The 26,367-nt window shown below is 41.1% G+C and overlaps 1 protein-coding gene across 1 annotated transcript in view; it reads left to right on the top strand.

Moving 5' to 3' along the window:
• The window catches only part of ARR3 (arrestin 3), a 61,176-nt gene that overhangs the window by 1,939 nt on the left and 32,870 nt on the right, over positions 1-26,367 (top strand). The window contains exons 2-12 of the mRNA XM_075184515.1: positions 9,998-10,026; positions 11,608-11,638; positions 11,754-11,814; positions 11,919-11,963; positions 12,693-12,889; positions 12,975-13,034; positions 20,784-20,851; positions 21,586-21,721; positions 22,357-22,441; positions 24,042-24,114; positions 26,219-26,356. Coding sequence (XP_075040616.1) covers positions 10,010-10,026; positions 11,608-11,638; positions 11,754-11,814; positions 11,919-11,963; positions 12,693-12,889; positions 12,975-13,034; positions 20,784-20,851; positions 21,586-21,721; positions 22,357-22,441; positions 24,042-24,114; positions 26,219-26,356 — 911 coding nt within the window. The 5' untranslated portion in view covers positions 9,998-10,009. The remainder of the gene's footprint in view (positions 1-9,997; positions 10,027-11,607; positions 11,639-11,753; positions 11,815-11,918; positions 11,964-12,692; positions 12,890-12,974; positions 13,035-20,783; positions 20,852-21,585; positions 21,722-22,356; positions 22,442-24,041; positions 24,115-26,218; positions 26,357-26,367) is intronic.

Genomic DNA, 26,367 nt, shown 5'->3' with positions numbered 1-26,367 from the left:
TTGCAAACGTCAATACAAAAACCTCTCAGATAAATTTCTCTTGTTAGAAACAATGGTCTACCACTTGGTATGGATACATTTGTATTAAAATTTGGTAACATGTAAAATAATTAGCTATGGCTTGATGGACCATACTATTACATTGTTTGGTGAACTGTTGCTTAGTATTATGTAATACATTTTTTGTAGCAGGTTGTATTGGGTAATTGCAACAAGCTATATAAATGTTATGTAGCCAAAAATATTGTCCATTGTCCTTGTCATATTTAAGTGTTCACTCTCATTCAGTTTGGCTATTTCAGTATGCTGCCTTAGGATATCTTTGTGCAATTATCCCTTCACAGCTAGGAGTCTAAATCCTTCCAAGCATGCACAGTTCTTTAATCCACATATGAAGAATAACTAGTCAGTAGCATCCATTGATCTATATTTATTACTAATGGTTTTAATCGGTGGTAATCTAAAACCCGATACTGGCAACCCCAACAGGAGTCACCACAACACGTTCAGTACAAATGTTGAGGAGTGCGACGTATTGTTCTGATCGATTGTTTAGTATAGTGACTTGGAGTAAATGCAATTAATTAAGAGGGCGGCACCACATAATGACGTCCATGTAGACGCCGACAGAAATCTTTCTACACAAGGGGGCACTTGGAAGAGGAGCCGACTCTTCAATGTTATTAAGTAAGGCTTACATAATGTAGCCTTAAGGTATTCTCTAACTGCCCCCTTAAGTGTAGAAAGATTACTGTCCATGTCCACATGGACGTCATTCTGTGGTGCCGCCCTCTTAGTTAATTGCATTTAGTTCAAGTCACTATACTGTCTATAACAGTCTATCAGAACAATAGGTCGTGCTCCTCAACATTCGGACTGAACATGTCGTGGTGACTCCTGTCGGGGTTGCCGGCATCGGGTTTTAATACCCAACCCGGTTTTAATAATTCACACAAGAAATCAAGATACAGAGTCACCTGTATTTATAAATCAGCTACACATCTGGAGAGTATCCAAAGTAGCAGAGATTCACCATGCAAGTTACAGAATGCTCTCATTTGCAGAGAAGTAAATAAATGGTGATGACTATGATGATACAATGGTATTTATAGCCTGAAACTGTAAAATGAAAAAACAAACATAATACACACTAACATTTTGCTTAGAAAAAAATATTGTTTTTTCCCCAATCCAGTCCTCAAGGAGCCCTAACACAGCATGTTTTCTGTATATACTTGTTTGAGCACACAATACTTACTGACACATTTTAAAAGTTACACAGGTGGTACTAATTATTTCACTTGTGACCTGAAAACATGCACTCATTGAGCTGAGGACTAGATTTGGGAAACACTGAATTAATTGATGGTAAATTTAATTTTTTTGTAAAAAAACACCTTATGCTTTGATTGTTTTAATAAAATACTGTATTTTGAAATGTATTTCTATAAGCAATCATTTGGGAGACTTGTCAGACTGATACATGTAGGGCCAATTCGTAAATCCAGTTACCAGGGTTCACTGTACAGTTGAAGTAATATATTTTATGTAGCATATATTATATAATATTAATATCATGTTCTCATGGTCAACACAGAGCCACACATTTTAATGCACTATACAAATCAGTCATAACATTAAAACCACCTGCCTAATATTGTGTAGGTCACCCTTGTGCCGCCACAACAGCTCTTTCCCATTGAGACACGGACAAAACCTTTGAAGGTGTCCTATAGTATCTGGCACCAAGATGTTAGAAGCAGATCCTTTAAGTCTTGCAAGTTGCGAGGTGGGACCTCCATAGATCTGAATTGTTTTTCCAGCACATCCACACAAATGCTTGATTAGATTGAACTATGGGGAATTTGGAGGACAAGTCAACATCTTGAATTCTTTGTCATGTTCCTCAAACCATTTATCATTTTTTGCAATGTGGCAGGGCACATTACCTTGCTGAAAGAGGCCACTGCCATCAAGGTTACCATTGCCATGAAAGGGTGTACTTGGTCTGCAACAAGGTAGGTGGTACCTGTCAAAATTACATCCACATGAATTCCAGGATGCAAGGTTTCCCAGCAGAACATTGCCCAGAGGTATCGCACTGCCTCTCATGGCTTGCCTTTTTTTCCATAGTGCATCTTGGTACAGTCTCTTCCCCAGGTAAACAAAGTACATGCCCCTGGTTGTCCACATGATGTAAAAGAAACCGTGATATATCAGACCAGACCACCTTCTTCAAATCTCCATGGTCCAGTTCTGGCGTTCACGTGCCCATTATAGGCACTTTCAGCAGTGGAAAGGGGACAACATGGACACTCTGACCATTCTGCTGGCTAAGCAGCCCCATACGCAGCCAGCTGAGATGGACTGTGTTCTGACACCTTTCTATCATAGCCAGCATTAACTTTTTCAGCAATTTGTGCTACAGTAGCTCTTTTGTGGTATTGGACTAGACAGGCTAATCTGCACTCCCCATGCACAGGGCCGGATTTACCACTAGGCAACCTAGGCAATTGCCTAGGGCCCAGCAGTCCCCAGAGGGCCCTCCCAGGGCCGGCGGTGAAACCAACCTTTAGAAATGGGCCGCTACTTATGGGCCAGTGCTATGTGCTTGCCCCTCTGGGCTAAAGTCTGCCAGCCAGCCCCTGAATAGGGGTATATGTTATGCTAAAAACTATAGTGCTATGGATTTTTTCAGGGAGGGGGCCCCAAACCAGTATCTTGCCTAGGGCCCCATGAGGTCTAAATCTGGCTCTGCCCATGCACATCAATGAGCTTTGGGCAGCCATGACCCTTTTGCTGGTTCACCAGTTGTCCTTCCTTGGAGCACTTTTAGGTAGGTACTAACTGCTGCAGTGCATACCAAGAACACCCCACAAGACCTGCAGTTTTGAAGATGTTCTAACCCAGTCGTCTGGGGGTCAGAATTTGGCTCTTGTCAAAGTCAATCAGATCCTTACACTTGCCCATTTTTCCTGCTTCCAACACATTAATTTCAAGAACTGACTTATTAATAAGAATTTGAAAAATGTTATGATTACTGGGATGTATTATTTAATCATATATCCCAACCTACTTAGCCCATTATAACATATGAAGATATGATCATACAGGAAATAGATAAAACAGATTTAGGAGTCAGCCATCTGCTAGTGGCATCTTTTTAAAAGACATTTTGTTTGGTTACCATCATTGGTTTAAGTGGGGGTGTATGTGTGACTTGTGGGCGGGAGGGGGGCGGGGCGTCTCAAATCGCGTCATTTTGGGCCCGCCCCCACGAGTAAAATGATATTTTGTCGCGGGGCGCAAGGCCAAAAAGATGCGATTCTCGGTGAATCGCGTCATTTGGACAAGGGAGATCCGGGATGCGGGAGAAATGCCAGCTCTCGCAGACTTTCCGGGAGAGTTGGCAAGTATGCCTTATATTCATATGCAAAAGTATTGCAACTGGAGTGTGTTAATCCTGAATGTGAATGAATTAGGCGTAACTTGCTGTATAATATGGCTGTGTCATAAGCATTTCAATTGAAGTGTGTTATTACAGGTAGTAGCCTAAGTTTCAGGGTAAGGGAAGCAAATAGGCATTAGGCCTGATTCATTAGGGCACGGATCTGCTGATTTTGAGCATATGGTGCGCCAAAATCACTCTACGCATGCTCGGACCCGACAGATATGGACGTCAAATCATCACTACAGCCTACATTTTAGGGGTGGTGTCCTGGGTGGGGTAAGGGCGTGTGGGCGTACCAAATTCGGGCGCACGCAGCCACAAGTGTAGCAAGCTCTATGGCCTTGGAAGTGACCTTCCATTTGTGCCGTAGAGCTTGCTCCAGCTATCAGGCTAGTATAAGTTAGCTGGCGGGTCGACCAACTGTACTGCCAGCTCTATAAAGTGTTAAAAATAGATTTAAATAAAAAAAAAAGTGTCTGGTCTTCCCCTTCCTAATGTTATTAACCCTAGTGCTGCCAGGCTAGTGCTAGCAGGGGCGGGCTAGGCCGGGGGACAGGGGGGCATCGGCCCTCCGGGCCGTTTAGGTTTACAGCCATTAGGGCCGCCCCCCCAGAAGCAATATCGGTAAAAACCGGCGATAAATGTGATGCATGTGTGATGCGGCCGCGTCATCAATGACACGGCCATGTCATGTGATGCGGCCGCCTGTGCGGCATGCGCCCCCCGGGCTGACATCTGCCAGCCCGCGCCTGAGTGCTAGTTTGTGCAAAATCGGAGAGGTAAAGCTTGGGATCCCCTCGGTTTCACAAAAAAATAGCACTAGGTTAACCAGCCAGGGTTGGTGGCACTATAGCAGGGGAACCCACAGCAGGGGATTCCCCTGCCATAATGACAATCCAACCCAGGCTATTCAGCACTGGTCTGAATTCCTCAGGGTGTGGGGTCCGCCCGTGCTGAAAGCATTAGGACTCTTCCAAAAGCCCTGGGATCATGGGTCATTATGTGAAATAAAATACAGAAAATGTTTAAAACACAATTTTGCTTTGCGGAACTACAAGTCCCAGCCATCCCGGGCTGCCATTTACAGTCTGGGCATGCTGGTGCTGTTAGAACTACAAGCACCAGCATGCCCATGGCAGCCATGGTATGCTGGCACTTAGAGAACCACAAGTGCCAGCATGCCCTGACACCCAGGGCCCGCTGACCCATGTAGTGCCACAAAGTAAAATTTAAATAAAACACACAACCATCTTTGAAACCACGTTACTTTAATAAAAATAATAAACCCGCTAAAATAATTCACACACCTCTTTTAAACCACATTACTTTAATACAAATAATAAAACCCCATATACTTACCATCTGATGTCTTCATTTATAAGGCATCCAATCTTGTAAGCTTTTACTACAATAAGCCTTTAAAAAAACAAACATGCCAAAAACCATAATATTCCAAAGGTCCTCTTGCTGTCGGAAAAAAAATAACATTCCAGGTCATGGAGTAGTCCAAAAAAAATATAAACCCCACAAAAATATGCTTGAAATAAATCTTCTTTTCTTCACAACATAAAAAAACCCTTAACAATGACCGTACAATGTTCTTCTATGGAAGACCATCTGCCACAGAATGATTTATAAACAGGCATGTGGTCTACTTATACTGTAGGGGGTTTCCCTACAGCGTGCTTGATCAATGGTTATCCCAAACTGATTTCCAATGTATTTGGGACATGGGTATTGGTATTGGAATCAAGCAAATAATGCCTTGTACACAACTTTCTAGTAGCATATTGTTCCTTTTCTCACACTATAAGCGTTAAGAGACCGAATACAGCAAGGTGCCATTGTGAATAGATACAGCCCAGGACACAGACACACATATCCCTGTCCAAGCCAAATTATTTATGGTGGTCAAGGGCAGGTTCAAATTGCAGATGTTTGTCACCAGCATTGCCGAACTGCCTGTTTTATAACATTATGATCATATTGAAAACAAGTAAAATACATTTATGAGACAGTCATCTACTGTGGCTCAATTTTTTAAAACAACTTTTTTATTGGCGCAAGAAGAAAACAAAACAGTGTATTCAATGAATCCAAGCACATAAATAAGTGACAATATGTAATCATAGGAAAAAACTGTGGACAATACTTTGCAGTATGCATGAGATTCTGAAGATAAACAGTGATAACAAAAATGACAGTCAACTATATTGTGTGGCAAAAACAATTCTCAGGGAACGTTCCGGGCGTGGCAACAAGGCAGAGTCACCCAGCATAACAATCATATATGGAAATCCAGAAACATGAATTACGGGGTGGGACAATCAACCAATACAGTTGAGTGGGGGAGACATAATGATTAGTAGTAGGAACTATCAACTTATAATAGAAGAGAAGGAGAAGTACTACTTATATGGAAGCAGGGCCGGATTAAGGGAATGGAGGCCCCTGGGCTAAGGGGCCCTCCATTCCCCGCGAGGCCCCCAATGTGAGCCGTCCGCCGCCCCCCACCCCCCGCGAGGACCCCCCCAAGCACTTACCTGTCAGTGCAGTCCTCCGTCCCGGCGCGCTGTAAGCTCCTTACTGAGGAGATCTCGCGAGAGTTCATGAACTCTCGCGAGATATCCTCAGTAAGCAGACTACAGCGCGCCGGGACGGAGGACTGCACTGACAGTACTCAGCAGCATCGATCGGGCCGGGGGCGCCCCCGCCCCCGACCGATCAATAATGCTGCTGAGGAGTTTGAAGGGCCCCCTGGATGCCCGAGGCCCCTGGGCTATAGCCCAGTTAGACCTCGGGTTAATCCGGCCCTGTATGGAAGGCACACTCATGGAGAAAATCCTGTGTTGTTGAAGGGACACTTCATTGTGGATAACAAGAGTGGATAGAAATGAACAAATCAATAAATTGACACTACACTATAAAACTACTATTTATTAGTCATGCAAATAAAACTGTATGGTTAAAAAACAAAATATTAAAATTTCGGAGTCTTGGTCGGGTACGTATATTCAGAAGATCAATACACTTTATTTGGTTCTGTAAATATATACCGGGAGTCTATCTATGGTAGCTATATTATACAGATGTCTTATGATGGGGTCTTGAAAATACCAACAATTCATGAATAGTGATCATATAAGGTAAGTGTATTGTGTTTCCATCATATGGACATGAAGATCATACAGTCATGTGTGGTTTACACAAATGAGGTATAAGGTAAGTGTCACTTTGATGAGTATGTCACTATAATGATGGAAACACAATACATGTTACTGCAAACATAAATGTTCAAATTGTCCACCAGAAACTGCAAAAAGGGTGCGAAACAGTGTAGAAATATATATGGTAACTTATAGAACAAGGAATACCAGGTGTAAAGAACCATAGCAAAACACCTGGGCTAGTGAGAGGGTGAATGAGAAAGAAAATGATGACCTAGTATTTCAGCCATCTGGGTTCAAATGTTGGCTAAAATCTCTGGTCTTATCTACCTCATCAGAAACAGAAGTACGGCCTGCAAGGGCAATCTTAAGCTTAGCCGGGAACAAAAAATCAAAGTATATTTGGTTGTCAAATAAGTATTTACACAAGGGGTTTAAAATCTCTACACTTTTGGGATACTTGAAGAGAGAAGTCCTGAAAAATCGGGAGTTTCTGATTGTGAGTTAAGACATTATTGCACTTCTATAGGCTCTTAAATCTTCCTTGTCATGGAAATTTTATTTTGCAATGACCTCCCTAGGTATCTCACTCCCAGACTCTTGATTGGGGAGTAGCCTGTGAGCTTTCTCTACAGTCATGGTATAATCAGCTTTTTTGATCCCCAGGGCTTCAGGGGGCTCGTATTGTAACAAATGAATAAGCTCTGGTCCCTTAATGGACCCAGGAAGCTCAATAAACCGCAGATTACTGCATCTATGGTGGTTTTCAAGGAAGAGGATAAGATGGAGGGCTTCAGTGTGGGAGTCTTCAATGTCACTGACCTGCTGTTTAAGGTCAGACGTTCACTTATCATTAGTGTCCAGGCGAGAAACTATGGAGGCCATATATACTTACATAGAGGTAACAGGCCTACATTTCCCCAAGCTTCTGTTCAAGTAAAGGCATAACGATAAAAGACATTTCGATTGCCGCATCATTGGCAGAGAGGGGGATCCTGGGGAGGTTGGATTGATTTTCTGAGATTGGGAACCAGATTGGGTGCGTCTAGTTTTACACATGTTGGTAGTTGCCGCTTTATCTAGGTAGTGTTTACTCCCAGATAAGGTGTAAGGTCCCCAACAATAGAAATAACAATTACATACAGTATATGTTATAACAGTAGGTATTAATCAAAATCATGGGGAAGTTGTGGAAGCATAATGGAAGGATGCAGTTCAGCAGCTGTAAGGACAGGAGTCCATGTGCGATGACAGAGCACTCTGATGCAGCAGTAGTCAGTGAGAAATTAGATGGGCCCCAGATAGAGGTTGCAGCTGAGCAAAGGTGAGGCAGCAATGTTAATGTTGAGCACTGGGTGGCAATAATAGGTCCAAGAAAGTATGAAAAGGACCCTGAGAAGAGGTATGAGTGTACAAAGTGGGTTCACAGTGCAGTGCAATCAAAAGCACATCAGGTGAGCTGAAATAGGGCTACCATATATCCCCTGGTAGCAGCTGGTAGGGGTCACAAGAAAACAGGGGGACACTTGCAGAGAGTGTGCAAGTGGTGATACTCTGGCTAGAGTAGCACAGCATCCAACAGTTCAGGATGAAGACTATCCAAACAGAAAAGGAGCCCAGTACAGGATAGAACATAAATACAAGGTTCCAAGACAGTTGTTGCCAGAGACACATAGGCAAAGGGACTTTGGCATATGACATCCCAGTCGTATGCCAAAGAGATAGTCTGGCAAGTAGGGAGATGCAAAAAAGGGTCGTCAGTTATCCAGTGTAATACTTGGGTGGAGCAGTCGGGTAGCTTCTGGGACCCAGAAAAGGTAAGTGAATCACCAAGCCCTGCGGCGGCCTCAGAACTCCATTGGACGAGGAGGCCAAAGGGCAATCGCAGTTCCATTGGAAGCACCATGTGTCAGGTCCATGCCGCATTAGGTCAGGCGTCTTAATCAGACGCACTGCTGGGTCCCAGGGAGACCTGCCAGAGAGTTTTGGTAAGCAGGGAGAAGATAAGAGCCTGGGTCGACAGTCTCACCAGTGACGCACGGGCCTTGTTCAAGATTGCGAGCAGCGGGAGCGCCCAAGAGCGTGGGACACTACTCCAGTGTGAGGTATGGCAGGGTGTCGAGTCAGGGAAGGCACACTTGTCTTTCACTATCTCCTGGGACCCATCAGATGTTATTTAGGGGGCTGTCTAAAACCATTTCGACCCAAATGGCGAGGGATTAGAAGGGGAGAATGGAGTGTTCCGTAAAAGTGTGGCCTTCTGGAACGTACCACCCACCAAAAGTCTCCCTATGATTCATTTTGAAAGACATGCTGTTTGGTTACCATTGAATTGGAAACAATAGGTTGCACCTTTATTAAAAACCATGTAGCTTATTAATAAGAAAGATTAATTTAGCTTAATTTAATAGGATCTCCATATATAGTCATGGGTGATAACGACTACTGCACAAGAGGTTTCAGGAGCAGGTCCCTCTCTACCCTCTGTCTCACACCTGCTCTTCCTTTGTCAACCTCTTCAATCATCTTCTGTTTTTATGTGTGATTTATGGTTGTATTATTTGTCAGTCTGACTGTCTGGCACTGCAGAGTTTTATTGCGCTTTAGAAATGAATGATAATGATCTTGATGTTCCAGAAAGGAAATGTATAGTTTTGTGAATACATAAGACATAACTTGCAGTGTAATAGGATTGAGTTCTGTCGCCATATGTCCATATACATAAGTTTTGCAATTGAAGTATATTATTAGAGGTAGTAGCCCAAGTTTCAGCAAAAGGGATGCAAATAGTCATTGTGTACTTCTGATCTATGCATTTAGTGGTAAGGACCTGCAAGCATTGTCATTACTCCAATACATGCATTCTTTGTTTAATGCATTCTTTTTCGAAGGAATTGTTAAATTGTGGTTAAAAAAAGATGAATCAAGTTGGAATAATTTGGTTGACTATTATCCATGAAGGACCACATTGTATGTGTTTTTCAATCAGACAAATAATATCTATTTTTTATTTTATCCTTTCAAAGCAATGCTTTGGCTATACTAACCCAAATCATTGTGTGGGGGTGGTTGTGCTTAATGGGACTTAATATCTGACTGGAGAATGAATAGATTGATATGATTGAGAATTAATTTTAAATAAATTGTTGGTCCAGAAACAAAAACAAATGCATGCATGTATGGTATGAACATTATTAAGCATTTGGTTGAACACCATTTATACAGAGATAAACAGAGCTCCCTCCAAGTCACAAGAGTCTATAACTAACAACATAATAATGAAGTAAGGTGCTTCTGTCCATATCAAATGTTATTGTTAAAGTTTTACATTGCCTTTTTGTTTCAAAGCTGCCAATTATATTTGTGTTCTCTCACACAGGTTCAAGTCATTATGGCAGATGGTTCCAAGTAAGATTTTAATATTAAATCTCTGGTTTGGATATAGAATATCACAACACATTTTATTAATACAGAACCAGCTAACTTCACTGCACCTACAAGAACCTGCAAAGAACAGAGATGTGCAGAACATACATCCCAGTTAAAGCTTAAAACATATCCTAACTTCAGAATGCTATACACTATCAATCTCTATGACATCACAAATTGAAGTTGGAAAGATCTATTAGCTAAAGAATGTTATGAATTATCTCCAGCACATCATATGTCTGCCAAATGAAGCTCCAAACATCTCTTGGCTCTAAAATGTTCAACACATATCTAAAATACCTGGAACATTACATGTCTGCACAATAAAGTTTTAAAATTACAACTCCTAACTCTTGAATGTTACACACTATTGGTATCCAAGACACAATGTCCCTCCCAATCAATTCTTGGAACATCTCCTAAATCTAGACTGTTACACAATGTTTATATCTGGGGCATCACAGAGCAACAAAATTGAGCATCCAGCTCTAGAATGTGACACAATATCCCTTCTGAAGACATTACATACCTCCCAATTGAAGCCTCAAAATATCTTAATTCTAGAATGTTTAACAGTGACATATGAATTTGAGCCTCAAAATATCCAAAATATGCATGATACATTATTGATTATTTGAACATTACACATCAACCTAAACACTAAACATCCATCATCTACTTGGTAGGCTGGTATGCTACACAATTCCCTTAGCTTGGGAACATAAACACCTGATAGCTACATAATATTAAAGACATTCTACCTTCTAAATATCACATTGTGTGGGCTCACAGCAGACCACAGCTCAAGCAACAACAACAACAACATACCTCAACTAATGGCTTCTAGTAGAGTTTTAACCTTCTGTGGAAAAAAAATACAGTCCTTCCTATGTTTGCTATGTTTCTGTAGTTTAAATAACATTGACAGAGCTACATTTCTTGTAGTCAGATGGCAACCATAGCTGGCAGGGATCAAATGTTGGGTATCAAGGAAAACATACATATACATACATCATCATCATCATCACCATTTATTTATATATCGCCACTAATTCCGCAGCGCTGTACAGAGAACTCACTCACATCAGTCCCTGCCCCATTCGGGCTTACAGTCTAAATTCCCTAACACACACACATACAGACTAGGGTCAATATTGTTAGCAGCCAATTAACCTACTAGTATGTTTTTTTTGGAGTGTGGGAGGAAACCCACGCAAACACAGGGAGAACATACAAACTCCTCACAGATAAGGCCATGGACGGGAATTGAACTCATGACCCCAGTGCTGTGAGGCAGAAGTGCTAACCACTTAGCCACCGTGCTGCCCATACATAAATACATATATACATATTTTTCACACCAAAAGCTCAAACATTCCAGATCACAGCAAAGTTGGAATATTCCTGTACTTACTGCAAATAATTAATGCACATGACCCAGCTACAGATATATTTTCATCTCAACTAAAATATCTAGAATAACTCACAACTGTAGCTGAATAAAATCACACTACCAGCTTCTACATCACTCTAAACTAGGATTTTCACATTCATTTTCAGAGTTTTCAAGAAAACCAGCAACGATGGGAAGGTGAGAACAATCTTTAAAATCTCCTTATGCGGTATATTTTCAAATTATGCATTTTAATTAAGAGAAAAATATAAATAACACAGTGATATTTTCCTGATTTAACCTGCTCTTCTAGTTATCCATCTATCTTGCAAAACGGGACTTTGTGGATCATGTGGAGTTTGTAGAGCCTGTAGGTCAGTCTCTAAATACCTGTTACTTTACTATAAATAATATCAATAATGTTAATGCAGTCTAATCTCACAATCTTGGCATCCTTCCTGTCTTCTATCTCCTGTAGATGGCATGATTTTAATTGATCCAGAGTACCAAAAGGACAAAAAAGGTAAACAAAATTAGCTTCTTTAATGAAAGGCTGTTCGGTTGTTTTGCTAATGTTCCTGTGGGCTTGCTCTGAAATTTGGAGATTAATATGATGATTTGCAATAGCTATAATATACCCATGCCCTCTTGCAGAACATTATCCTTTTGTTTTTTTAAGTTTTTCTTGTCAGAACTTGTAATTGAGTTAGAGAAGGCAGAACATCAAGCTGTAAGAACAAATAATTATGGGGTCTATGTATCAATGTAAATATGCAGGAAAGAGCAGCTCATATTCACTGTTTACGTCCAGCCTTCTGTGGTCGTCTGTTGGTGTGGCTAGAGGAAGAGTCAGGATAGAGCGACAGAATGTATACATGTTAATGAAATTAATCATTATAAAGTAATGTGTTGGTCCTCTCTATTTGCTCCTCCATGCATCAAAATCCTCCATCACCACTAAAGTCAGCTTTGCTCCATCTTTGAGCACAGTTGTCTTATATGTAATAACTCACTATTGCATATGGTGCTGCTCTGCTCCAGAAATGGGGCACTGAAGCTCTATGTTAGGGTTCTATTTATTAATGTATATAGAGCCTCAGTGTTTTTTTAAAGCTCTATCTACTTCAGTATATTGAGCCCTATGTCTTCTTTTACTTTGTATCTTTGTTTGGTCCAGTTTTTTCCTATCTTCTTTGATAATGATATCGCACCTGTCTTGCATATCAATTCCTCCCTGCTCTACTTGTTCTAGTATTTGTGACACTGATTTGTGCTTTCCGCTATGGTCGGGATGACATGGAGCTCATCGGCTTGAGTTTCAGAAAGGACCTGTATGCGCTGTCTTGCCAGGTGTACCCCCCTTTGCCAGAGGACAAGAAGCCACTCACAACCCTTCAGGAGAAACTGCGCATAAAACTGGGAGAGAATGCCTTTCCTTTCTGCTTTAATGTGAGAAAACAACATATTTGCAGATGGAATGAAAAGCCACCTGATAGTGACATTTGTTTTATCTTATTCATCTCATGTTTTGCAGATGGCCAAGAACTTGCCATGTTCTGTAACCCTGCAGCCTGGGCCAGAGGATGCTGGGAAGGTAAGAAAGGGTACTGCAATTGAAGCAAAAGCACAAACTTTTGATAAAAATATTCAAACCAGGTAATAGGATAATTGCTGAGTACAATTCATCGGATCTTCCATTTTTATGATTAATGTCCATTATAAATTAAATTGAATCCCCTTTTTACTGCCACATAAATTACATTATACACAGTATTTGATATGCTTATATTCCATTAGGCAACCAATATCCATTTATGGATCCTGGCCTCTTAATCTACCCTACCTCAAATCCTGATTTTATATTTAATTCCTAATATCATATAACTACACCCAAAAAAAATTATCTTTATTATTTAATTCCGTTATTATAGGCCAACCAACCATACAAAAACCCATTATGGATTCATTGCTTTTATTCTCCTGCAGATCACAGGCTGCCAAGTGAGAAATGTCCTTGTAAACTTGCATTCTCTATTCACTCACTCCCAATTGACCAGCAATGCGCCAATCACCTGCTCTGGCTTCCTGATACTGGGTGATATTATGGGCTGGATGAAACACTGCCCTACTGACCCTTGTATCTCCTCAGCCCACACCAAGACTGCTCTATAAGCCTTTATATTGCAACTATCTCACCCCCAGGTGTATTGTGGTAGTGTACTGGGATTTTGGGTGGTCAGGTAATCTTGGGCATATTTTCTAAACATATGATAGTCAAAAATATGGTTTCATTAAACAGTTGATATATATATATATATATATATATATATATATATATATATATACACACAAAGAATACATTCAGAATACAAAGCTCAGTCATATCTAATGCCAACAATAATATGTTGAACTATATCTGCTGTCAACTACAGAAAATAGAGCCATAATAGGTACCAACAATGCAGAGCTGGATTAAGGCTCTGGGGGGCCCGGGACACTTAAGACAGGGGGGCCCCCTTGATGTAATATGGTTAGCATTTTAGACTAATTTTTAGACAATTACACAGGCAAAACTGTGTGGACTACTGTTAGGTGCACACAGCTCTGCCTTCACAAGCAGTAAAGTGTAAAGCGGGACTTACCTCCATAATGTCCTTGCAGTCGGACCAAATCCTGACTAAGCGAGACAGTCATCCAAATTTGGGACTGTTCCACCAAATACAGGACGGTTGGCAGACTGTCCTGCTTTCTCCTACCTGTTCTTGTCACTTTCACCACCTGTGGCTGCTGGTGTCCTTAGGTGCTGCTTGTCTGGATCCTGGAATGTTGGGGGTCCTATGTTTAAAAAAATTGGTATATGTAATTTAGAAAACTCCAATCACCCCCAGCGTTAAATCAATAGCACCCACATTTAATAATGAGGCCCTAACATTAAAATAATAGTATTCACATTTGATAAATAGATTTTTTTAAATAGATCTATTTCACTCTACCCAGCCCTGACAATAAATTAATAGTACTCCCATTTAATAAATAAACTTATTTCCCTCCCTCCAAACAGCCACAGCAATAAATGAATAACATTTACTTTTAATAAATATTACCATTTCCCACAACCATCCCTGGCATTAAAAAATTCATATTAACATTTAATAAATAGTCCTCCTCCCCAAGCTCAGCCCCATGTTCAATTAATTCCCCAAACCACCCCGGTATTAAATTAAAGGTCCCGTCCCCTCACCTTAAATTAATAGGGCCTATTATTAAATTAAATTGCCCCACCATCACCCCCCAAGTAAATTAATAACACCCATCATTAAATAATTAGCACAGTCCACAATTAAATTAATAATAATAATTAACCACCTGATCAGTCAATCCTCTCATCCTCAGTCATTAACCTCCTCATAATCATTTAACATCTCAGCCTCATCATAACCTCTTCATCAACATCAAGCTCCCCATCACAAATTAACCCCAACAGTATGATTAACCCCTTATATTGATTAACCATCGCATCATCCCCCTCTTCATTAGTTAACATCTTCTCTCTTTCTGTCTCTCCTTGTGCCCTCTTCTCTGTCCCTATCTGTTCCTTCTCTCTCGCTGCCTCTTTGTCACTCCCTCCTGCCTCAACTCCAGGCTGTCACACACACACACACTATCTCACTCTCTCTGTGTATACCCTCTCAGTATGTCACTCTCTGTCTCTCCATGTGCCCTCTCTCTCTCTGTCACTCCCCCCCTTCCTCCACCCCAGGCTGTGACCAACACAAACTCTCTCCATGTCCTGGTTGCTGTCACCTCCATTCCACTTACTGCTATAGCCTACACTGATTCTACCAGCCGACCACTTTATCTTGCGCTGCCAAACTGCCGATTCTGACTTACTACCCCAGTGTACAGCTTATCTTTCTCTGCCTCTCCCTCAATAATAACATACAGGGCATTGGGGATATAAGTGATATTGGGGACTGCACTTAATTGATAACTATTAATGCACTCACCTCACGTCCGTTCCTCAGTGGTGCCCGGCAGTTCAGTGTTGGCGATGTCCTGCAGTGACAGCCGGCCTGGGGTGCCGGACTAGTGGGTGTTGCGTGCTGACCCCTGGCTTAGAATGTGTTAGGCCATTTTCCAACCAAGGCCCCTTCAAAAACAATGGCAACGCTGCGCACATCACTACTAGATGTACATTCCTCTAGTGACTTGCCCTAAAGTCAGGACGGTTCTGATAGAATAGGGACAGTTGAGAGGTAAAGATAAGGTTTTTTTTATTTTTTATTGACCATTGAAGACAAAAATGATTTAACGGAAACAAATATGAAATGTTCATTTTTAGGTTTTCAACAGTGAAAAAAGTACAGGATGCATAACATGAAAACTTAAGAAAAGGAAATAAATGAAAATTGAATATATGTATAAATATATATAAGTACACTGTCTATTGTATGTATCTATAGTGATCAATATATATATATATATATATATATATATATATATATATATATATATATCCCAACAAATCTTAAGCTAAACAGGCGCTTCAAAGTGCAAAAATGTGCAAAAGTGACAATAATTGAAAAGAAAAGTTTCTTATACTCAATATACAAGATGGCAGCTCCCAAAACATTCAACACCTATCTGCAAGTGTCAGCCTTAGTAAGCAAAAACACAAAAGAGAAGGTGCCCCAAACATAGTGCATCAAATGTAAAACACAATAAGTATATTCCACATGTGTGCAATTCCCGTACCAGAGATTCAAATGATAGTAGCTTGATAAATATGCTAGTAGATCTTCTCTAGGTACCGTCTGTGATGGACCACTGGAACATGGAATACTGACTCAGGTAGGTATTCCTCCCAAAACGTTATCAGAAATGCAACTCCGGAGTGGCTAGAACTAAAAAATGGCCACAATAGTATAATACCATCTGACACATGATGCCGTTGCAAATGTAAATATAAAATACTTTTATTAAAAAGAGGCAATATAGCCTCACACTGTGACTTAGATACAATATGCTCGTACATAAAATGAAGTATAAAACAGCTTATCTGTCCTGTCCTCGTGCGATGATGGTACAGCAAGCAGGGTAAATCTAGCCAGTAAGCCCATACTCACACGAATCCAGAGCAGCGGCAAAGCAAATTACCCGACGCGTTTCGTCCTCAAATTAAAGACTTTCTCAAGGGTGACCCCCCTGAGTCAGTATTTCATGTTCCAGTGGTCCATCACAGACGGCACCTAGAGAAGATCTACTAGCATAATTATCAAGCTACTATCATTCGAATCTCTGGTACGGGAATTGCACACATGTGGAATATACTTATTGTGTTTTACATTTAATGCACTATGTTTGGCGCCCCTTCTCTTTTGTATATATATATATATATATATATATATATATATATATATATATATACATATACACTTTATTAAGTATACCTGAACACTGCTGGTTAATGCAAATATCTAATTTTAGCCGATCATGTGGCAGCAACTCAATGCATAGAGGCATGCAGACATGGTCAAAGATTACAATTGTGGTTCAGACCAAACACCACAATAGGAGAAGAAATGTGATCTAAGGGACATTTACTGTGGAATGATTGTTGAGGCCATACGGGTTGATTTGAGTATCTCAGAAGCTGCTGATCTGTTTTTTCAAATCCCCTGTTCCCACATATACAGAGCGCTCCTGTTACCTCGTATACATAGCGCTTCTGTTACCTCGTATACATAGCGCTCCTATTGCCTCGTATACATAGCGCTCCTGTTGCCACGTATACATACTGCCCTTGAAGTCACACATACAAATTGCCCCTGAAGTCACACATGCAAATTGCCCCTGAAGTCACACATAGACATTGCCCCTGAAGTCACACATAGAAATTGCCCCTGAAGTCACACATGCAAATTGCCCCTGAAGTCACACATGCAAATTGCCCCTGAAGTCACACATGCAAATTGCCCCTGAAGTCACACATAGAAATTGCCCCTGAAGTCACACATAGAAATTGCCCCTGAAGTCACACATCATCTTCCCACATTCAATGTAAATTGTTTGTACCTGTAGTGGAACTGTTGTTTCTGTAGCACATGCCGCCGCTGACCTCCGTGTCTGACAGGAACAGTATTGTCATGAGTCAGCAGCCCCCACCCCACTTAGCAACAGGCAGCCTTACAATTGGTTGCCTGTTGCTCCCCAACCACCATAGACCAGCCCCTAGAAAATACAGAAGCCCACAGCGTCTCTCCACGACTGAAGCCCAACAACCCCTCCCTTCCCCTGGCTTCTGTAATTAGAAGGCTGGTCTTTGAGGAGGTGCCAGCCTCCGATCAGCTCCGGACAAGCACTTTTTTATTTTATTTTAAGTGCAAAAAAACTGAAGCTGCTCTTGGTCGGGGGGCCCCCTGGAGAGGGGGGCCCGGGGCACGTGCCCCTGTGCCCCCCCCCTTAATCCGGCTATGCAACAATGGGCAGAGCCAGATCTACTACCAAATATATTAAGAGGCAAGTGCTTACCAAACCCTGCTTGTCACGGGCACTAGGAGTCTTTACCCAGGGATCACCAGATGATGGACTTACCAGAGCAGTATAGGTGGTAATATGGTACTCTGGTAGCGGGGGGATCATGGAACAGGAGACAGCAGATGGTAGAGAATGCTCGTGGAAAGTCTATGACTAGCAGCACTGGTAATATGTAATAATAGTACACGAGGAACTGAATGGACAAGGGAAACGTGAGGGTAGTCAGTGGTCTGCGGATAGCAAGTTGTACCACTGCTATAGTGGGGAGGAATGTCCAGAGGTAACGAGGAGGTGATGAGAGTCAGCGGTCTGCGTTAGCAAGTTGTACCGCTGTCTAGGTGAAGGAATGGAATCCGGGTGGAGGTATCCGGGAAGTCAGTGGTCTGCGTTAGCAAGTTGTACCACTGCTATGTGAAAGGATACTGGAAACAGGTGACTCAGGAAACAGGGAACAGTGGTCTGCCTCTAGCAAGTTGTACCACTGAATATATATGTGAGGAGGAGCACGGGGAGAAAAATGCAATGCAGAGTATACACGGGCACACTGAACTTGATCCCACAATGATATGCACAATATAGTAATGACTGAACAGCACTGCACAATAATACAACGTCACAAGAACTATCCAGGCAAAAGGTAACACAGTCAAATGATGGCAATAGTCTCAGCGGATAGTAAACTCCAGAGGAGAACAACTCAGTCCAGCAAGATATGCAATACACCAGCACAGTCAATGAGAAGTATGCATACCGTGGTTCAGGAGAGCAGGCTGTCAGACAGAAGTGCAGAGATACCTGGACGGCGGGAGGCCGGCAGGATACGAAGTCCCAGGAGGGTAGAAGCGGTAATCTAGTAGGTGTAGCGCACAGGTAGGTGAACCAGCAGGGATAGAAACAATACTCAGGAAGCAGTAGTATATAGAACTGGACACCTAGAGAACACTGACGAGTAGAGATGATCTAGACGAGATGAAAGCAGCGGGGCGTTGATCCACTGCAGACAGGCGAGTTGACACAAGCAGAGACACTGTAGAAGCACGGAGAGCGGATCAGCTGGCTGCAGACGCGAGGAGTACTGGAGGGTAGCGATGAGCAGGGAACTGCAGATACACGGAGGCAGCGGATAGGAATCAGCTGGAGCAGTCACGATGAAACACGGAAGAGTTGAGGTGAGCAGGATACTGTAGATACACGGAGGCAGCGGATAGGAATCAGCTGGTGCAGTCACGATGAAACACGGGAGAGTTGAAGTGTGCAGGATACTGTAGATACACGGAGGCAGCGGATAGGAATCAGCTGGTGCAGTCACGATGAAACACGGGAGAGTTGAAGTGTGCAGGATACTGTAGATACACGGAGGCAGCGGATAGGAATCAGCTGGAGCAATCACGATGAAACACGGGAGAGTTGAGGTGAGCAGGATACTGTAGATACACGGAGGCAGTGGATAGGAATCAGCTGGTGCAGTCACGATGAAACACGGGAGAGTTGAAGTGTGCAGGATACTGTAGATACACGGAGGCAGCGGATAGGAATCAGCTGGTGCAGTCACGATGAAACACGGGAGAGTTGAAGTGTGCTGCAAACTGAAGTAGCACAGAGGCAGCGGATAGGAATCAGCTGGTGCAGTCACGATGAAACACAGGGAAGATGAAGTGGTCTGGAAACCACAAACGAACAACAGGAATCAGCAGGAGCTGAACACACAAGGAAACACAGGAACACCTTCAGAGGCTCATGGGGAATGAGACTCCAAGATCAGGCAACGAGGTATTGATCTCAGGTGCTTTAAATAGGGAGTGTTGCCTGATCAGCCAATTAACTAAAAGGAACATGAACTGAAGGTTTGAAAGGGCTGCACATGCGCAGACCCTCAGGATGGTGGACGGCCACGGTTCCTAAACACACGAGAAGTAGCACTCACAGTCCGGTGAGTGACACTGCTCTTTTGATGACTCTTCTTATTCCCTCCAGCTCCTGCTGATCCAGTGCTCACTGTTCCTCTTCTGAACCATCCACTGTGCAGAGCAAATTAAACATTGAACACTATGAGCCAATAATATGTTTATAGCAATCAAAGTCTTTCCTGCCTGATACACCGACTGGTTCAGAACCAACCAATAATCAGCAAATAGACCTGCAAGTCCAGGAGGGAAGAGGGGAGGGACGGTTTTCTTACAGCTCACTTCAGTGCAATGCTTTGTTAGCAGCACTGCAGAGCATAGTAAATAGACCATGGTCATGTTACCTGAAGTCGGACTATCTTTCTGAACTTTGCAACTGCCAGAGTGCTTGCAACAGGCCAGTGGGCAATCCAGTGGCAAAACCAGAACTATTTTTTGTTTTGATCGACAGGCCAACATCAGGCCATTTGTTGTGTACCCCTTTTTGTAAACAACACAAAAAAATCTAAACATGTAACAATCTTATTTGGCTGAATCACATATAATAAACAACTAACTAAAACAGAATTCCATAAAACAAAAAACTGTTCAGTTACTATTTATACCTTTCAAATTTCACTCTGAAATTTTGCTAAACTTAAAAAAATAAGGTAAGCCTTTCATTTGGTCCCATTATCTGTATCTCTATTGATACAGAGAAATTTGTCCCACTGAACTGTGTTCATGCTTTTGGTTAAAAGACCAGATCAGCCCTAATTGTTTAAGACTAAACCTTCCTAAGAGAGCACTTTTAAAGATTGTTTTGGGCAAGGTGATTTAAACATTATTCAGAATACATTTGTCATCCTACCTTAGCAATTTTCAGTTAGCTCCATGTCCTAATGACTGTTCTTCTCTTGCAGCCCTGTGGGGTAGATTTTGAGGTGAAAGGATTCTGTGCAGAAAATGTAGAGGAGAAAGTCCACAAAAGGTATTAAATAAGCTAACATTTACATTTTTTTCTCCAAAAGAAACTAGTTCAGTAACACTTCAACAATATGTCATTGTTGGTGCATGCATGTTTTGACATATGCCGGTAGGGTGGGATGCCATACCGCCACTTCTCCTACTGCCTTCATTGTAAAACTATCAAATTCCATTCATTTTCCATACCGACACTTCTACATTTTTGGCCACCACCTGAGACTCTGGAGTCCCACCAGTATTTAGAAGTATTTAAGGCACCAGTCATTTCAGCCCTCAACACTTTGAATGACAGAGAGAAATTATAGTATAATATACTCATGCTTTTAATTATACATTCATGTGGAAATCATTTAAATTTTCTTTTGTCGATTTCTTAAAACAATTGGCAGAACATAGTTATCTGGTCATTCTACTGATGAAGTATTCAGTTAGTTGGCTATTACAAAAGCATTGGTTTGACTGATGTGATAGTTTTACAATTGCCATGCAAGCATATATTACACATTTTATTGCATGCTTTAGATAAGCTAATGCAATAATATAAGAAAAAAATGAACAAAATGCATATGTGTACCAAACGTGATCTGTCATATATTAAAGAACTATTGTATAATTTAATGTATAGTGATATTTTCCCATAATCTTCATTGTGTTTGTGCTATCTACGGGCGTTCATTGATGGAAGCAAAGGGTGTTTTCTGCTATTAGTAATATTTACCACTCTCTCCCCATAACCAGGAATACAGTGCGCCTCATTATTAGAAAAGTCCAGTATGCCCCTGAAGTGTCAGGAGCAGCCCCACGTGCAGAAATTACACGTCAGTTCATGATGTCCGACAAACCGCTGCAGCTGGAAGCCTCACTAGACAAGGAGGTGACACGCAAATATACCTGTCACTACTGTCTTACTTTTATCTTTTTCCAATATGCCTAACTAGGGTCTATCTGTGCATCGAGTCTTTTAACGAATGTGGGCCCATTTTTAGTAAGTCTAATAGAAATACAGAAGTGTGATACCCACACAGACCTAAAGAGTTCAGTTACTAAGCTGGACATTTAACAACACAGTTTTAACTCACAGCCAATTTTTGATTGGCAAGGTCTTTGTCTTGAAGAATTTCTTTCTCAGCTTCTGTTAAGACTTGCTCAATACTAAAAGCTGTTTGTGGTTCTGCTCACATACTGAGAGACCATTTGTATGTGCTGCCTGGTTTTTACTATATGACTGACCACATGCACCCAAATAGCAAGTCTGAATTTTCGCTGTTGGCTGAATTTCCAGCAAATTGGAACATACCTACCGTAATGTGAGATATATAGATAGACAGATAGATAGATAGACAGATAGATAGACAGATAGATAGATAGATAGATAGATAGATAGATAGACAGATAGCTGCATTTTGTTCTAGGGCATTAGATATTCAATTGTCAGAATTACATTTAGTTGGTCTGTCTTGATGAATTATCTCTATATTACTGCAATCTTCTTGTTTCTCTATGTTATAGATACATTATCACGGTGAACCCATCGTTGTTAATATAAAAATCAACAACACAACCAATAAGATTGTAAAGAAGATCAAGATCGCAGGTGTGCACATAGGATTTTACAGGGTGTTCTTGTGTGCGTATGGTTCATGTCCCAAATGAAATATTCATAATGGTCAGCAATAAATCAAAGGGAAAAAAAAAATATATATATATATATATATATATATATATATATATATATATATATATACTAATGAGTGGGTATACTACTTTTGCAGCAGATTAACTCTTTTGAAGGCCTAAGCCCCGAAGATAATATTTTCATATATGAAACACAATGGTGAAATATATGGTTCACTCTTACCCTGATTTTCCACTGCAGCTTTGCCAAAAAATAAAGTATAACTATTCTCACTTCTGATTTCCTGCAAAATAAGCAACTATTGCTATTCTGTGGACTCTTGTAGTGTACAAATGGGATTTGCTACAGGACAAAAAGCTCAAATGATAAAGTATAGAATGTCAGTTATGAGTTTAGTGACATCACTGGCCCTGCCCATGAATTAATTAATAAATCTGTCTGTAAACAGCTTATCTGTTAACCTGTTAACTAGAAAACTCATGATGTAAACATCTAGTAATCAGATATTCACTTCTTTCTCAGCATTCTTAAAACTTCAATAGGTCAGAAAGCCCCTGGCCTGCATGTAAACTGCTATCAGCAAACCTTCAGGACATCCGACTGATAACTATACAAATGGAGAAATATCTCCCAGAGATTGCTATCCCCATGAGTCTTCATGGTGTTCTGCAGGACAAACTGTTAATGTGATCTTCAGTATTTCCTGCATAAATGACATATTCTGGGTCTAGACCAAGCTCATCTCTGCTAGCATGGACTTAGATGTTTACAACATCCAAGTCTATGGTATTACATTTAAACACATGCTATAAAAGTTTAAAAAGTGAGTAAAATGGAATAAAAAATAAATTAGATTAATTAGGTTCTTTTACATATACTTTTTATTATGGTACAAAACACCATCAAGCCTCCAATAGAGCACACATATTTGGTATCTCTGTAAAAGTTAGGAGTTGCAGAATAAAATAATTTTTTTTTTAAATTGTTCCCCTATTTTTACCATACACTGTCCATATACATATTCACTCAACTATTGCACCGAAAGAAAGCCCAGCTATCCAGAGAAAAACAAATCAACATTCGTTAGGTAAATACACTACTTTTTTTTTTTTTAGTTACTACCAGCTAATCTGACACAACACACAAAATATTTGCACAGACAGGGTTAAAGTCTTAATATTTGTGATTTTAAAACATGTGTTTTAAATATGGTGCAGTTTATATGCTCTCACAATGTACTGGTAATCACTCATCCCTATAGCAGTCACAATAAAACTGTGTGTACTCATATGCTCACAAGAGTGGGAACCAGAACCTGTGTTACACACTGAGAGGAAGGGCACAATGCACTCAAAGTATGAATAATATATATTAGTTTTTAATATGTTCATGAACAAGGAATTATTGTTTATAATGGAAACATTTGCATGAGTTTTTTAATAAAAATATAATACTTTTGATATAATAATTGTTTTGATTTCAATTGTTCCGTATATTTATATTAGTTAAAATGAATTATGTAAAATGAAAGTCACTATCTTTCCATAACTCTCCGCAGTGGAACAGGTGACGGATGTGGTGCTGTATTCATTGGACAAGTACTCCAAGACTGTTTGCAGTGAGGATATGAAGTGAGTGTACAAAGGAGAATGTGATTAATAACATAAAAGAATAATGAGTACAGTCATCTGGTTTACTCACAATACAGCTTGAATTTATATAAAAGCTACAATATACATATCATTTTTCTCTATTAGGTATAATGGATAATATGCTGAAAAATACTATCTTCCAAATCAGGAGATGTTCCAATGGTCTATTTAGTATTTTAAGTGCACCTATCGCATACACATGGGTTGAACTAAAATTCATGAGAATACAGCTTATCTATTCCCAGGAACATCACTGGGGCTGTTATTTTATGGGCTGAACCAGAACATAGGAATATGCAGTTTAATAACTCACATGGGTCCCTGGCAATGTAACTGCATTCTGTGGTTGAACCCACAAACTAGTGTTGTGGTGCCTCTACTGCATAAGTGCACTTAAATTGAAATGTATGGGATTGTACTGCCGATGTTTGCACTGGCCAATTGGAGGAGCTGGGCAGAGTGAGAACATTCCTCGATAAATACAGAGCAGATGCACCTAATCTTGCAAAGAAGGGCAAAAACGAGATTCATTTGACAAAGAAAGATTATTGAAATGAGATTTAAGGGTTGAATGAATGCATGTTTCGGGGCATTCTGTACTTTGATATGGGATGCACAGGTATTGCCACTCCACAGAAGGATGTGATCTTTTCATCAGCGGGGTGGGATCTTCTCTTGCATCTGGCTCCTTCCCATTGTATTTCAGAGGAAAGAAGAAATCTTCAAAAACACTAAAGTGCCATATATAATAATAACAGTGAGATCATCTTAATGTGCACTGGGTGGACCATCTATGGCACTACGCATCCAGTGCACATCCTAAATGTAAATCACTATGTGTAAGCAACAGGCGAGCCTTAATTATATTGCTATGTAATGCAGATATTTCATTTTACCACAGTAGATTAATTCAACGCCTCCAGTAAGCTCATGTGATTTCATGAGCATTAATAGTAGTAAGTTTAACTAAACCTTACAGATAAATAGTATACAATTCCATATTTATCTGCTGGTGGCAGATTGCCTGGATCTCACAGGTAACTTTGTTAATGTTGCAAAAATCTTTAACAATATATTTCTACTTTCCTGAAATCTGGTAACTACACTGCTTTCACTTTCATTTCAGTCATCGATTGTTTAGTCTGTTTTCTCTCCTTTTATGAGTTGACAAGTCAATAAATAAACAATTCATTCTGTGTAAATGAGCACAAAGGATTTAGTTGTAAAAACTGCCAGTCCCCAGTAGTAATGTCAGAAAATGTGTGCAGACATAATTGTCTACATACAAAACAATAAGCTGTAAACATGGGGATCTGTATACACTGTTGGGACTTTATACATAGTTACAGTAACTGGAAATTCCCAAATATATGCTATTTCCAGAGGCGTCACATGTGAACCTAGGGAACAGGGCTGCCACCAGAAATTGCGGGGCCCAGTACAATTGTAACAGGCAGGGCCCCCTCCTTCCTTCTCTCACCCCACCCTCTTTTCAAATTATTCTCTAGCCAACTTTTGCCTCCCCGGATTCTCTTCAGGCACAGATCATCCCCGGTTCCATCTAACCCCTGCAGTAGCTACTTACCTCTCTACGTCTTCTAGCGGTTACCTCTCGGCTCCCGTCTATTGACAGCGCTGTGATGTTATTAATTCCATGACATCAGCGATACTGCAGGGAGTCTATCTGCCTTGTTGCGGCTCTCTGTCTGGGAGCCGGGCACCTGGGGGCTGGGACTGGAGCAAATGGCGGCAGTTGTGGGGCCCTGACATCGGGAGTGGAGGCAGACATGCTGCCTACAAGGGGGTTTGCTGCTGCATCCTTAGTTACACGCAAAGGTCTCTCCCCACACCCCCTCTCACATCTCAGGAGAAGCTGCTGCCTAGAAATGGCGCCAGTTACCTCCCTTAATTCACTGTGGTAGACTCCTCCCCTAAGAAATTTGTTTGGGCTCAGGGCTGGCGGGGCCCCACTCTGCTGCTGGGCCCCATACTGCTGTACTTCCTGTACCCACCTGATGGCGGCCCTGCTTGGGAAACCTAGGTGTATTGCACAACACTAACGCTTTATCTCACCTCTTTATAGTGATACTGTAGCAGCAAATTCCTCATTCTCCCGATCATACTCGGTGACTCCCATCTTGGCCAATAACCAGGAGAAACGTGGTCTGGCACTGGATGGCAAACTGAAGCATGGAGACACCAATTTGGCGTCATCGACAATGTAAATGTGTA

This window comes from Mixophyes fleayi, chromosome 9 (genome assembly GCF_038048845.1).
Source record: "Mixophyes fleayi isolate aMixFle1 chromosome 9, aMixFle1.hap1, whole genome shotgun sequence".
Lineage (NCBI taxonomy): Eukaryota > Metazoa > Chordata > Amphibia > Anura > Limnodynastidae > Mixophyes > Mixophyes fleayi.
Note: the sequence above shows the minus strand (reverse complement) of the source record. Positions and strands in the feature narration are given on the sequence as shown.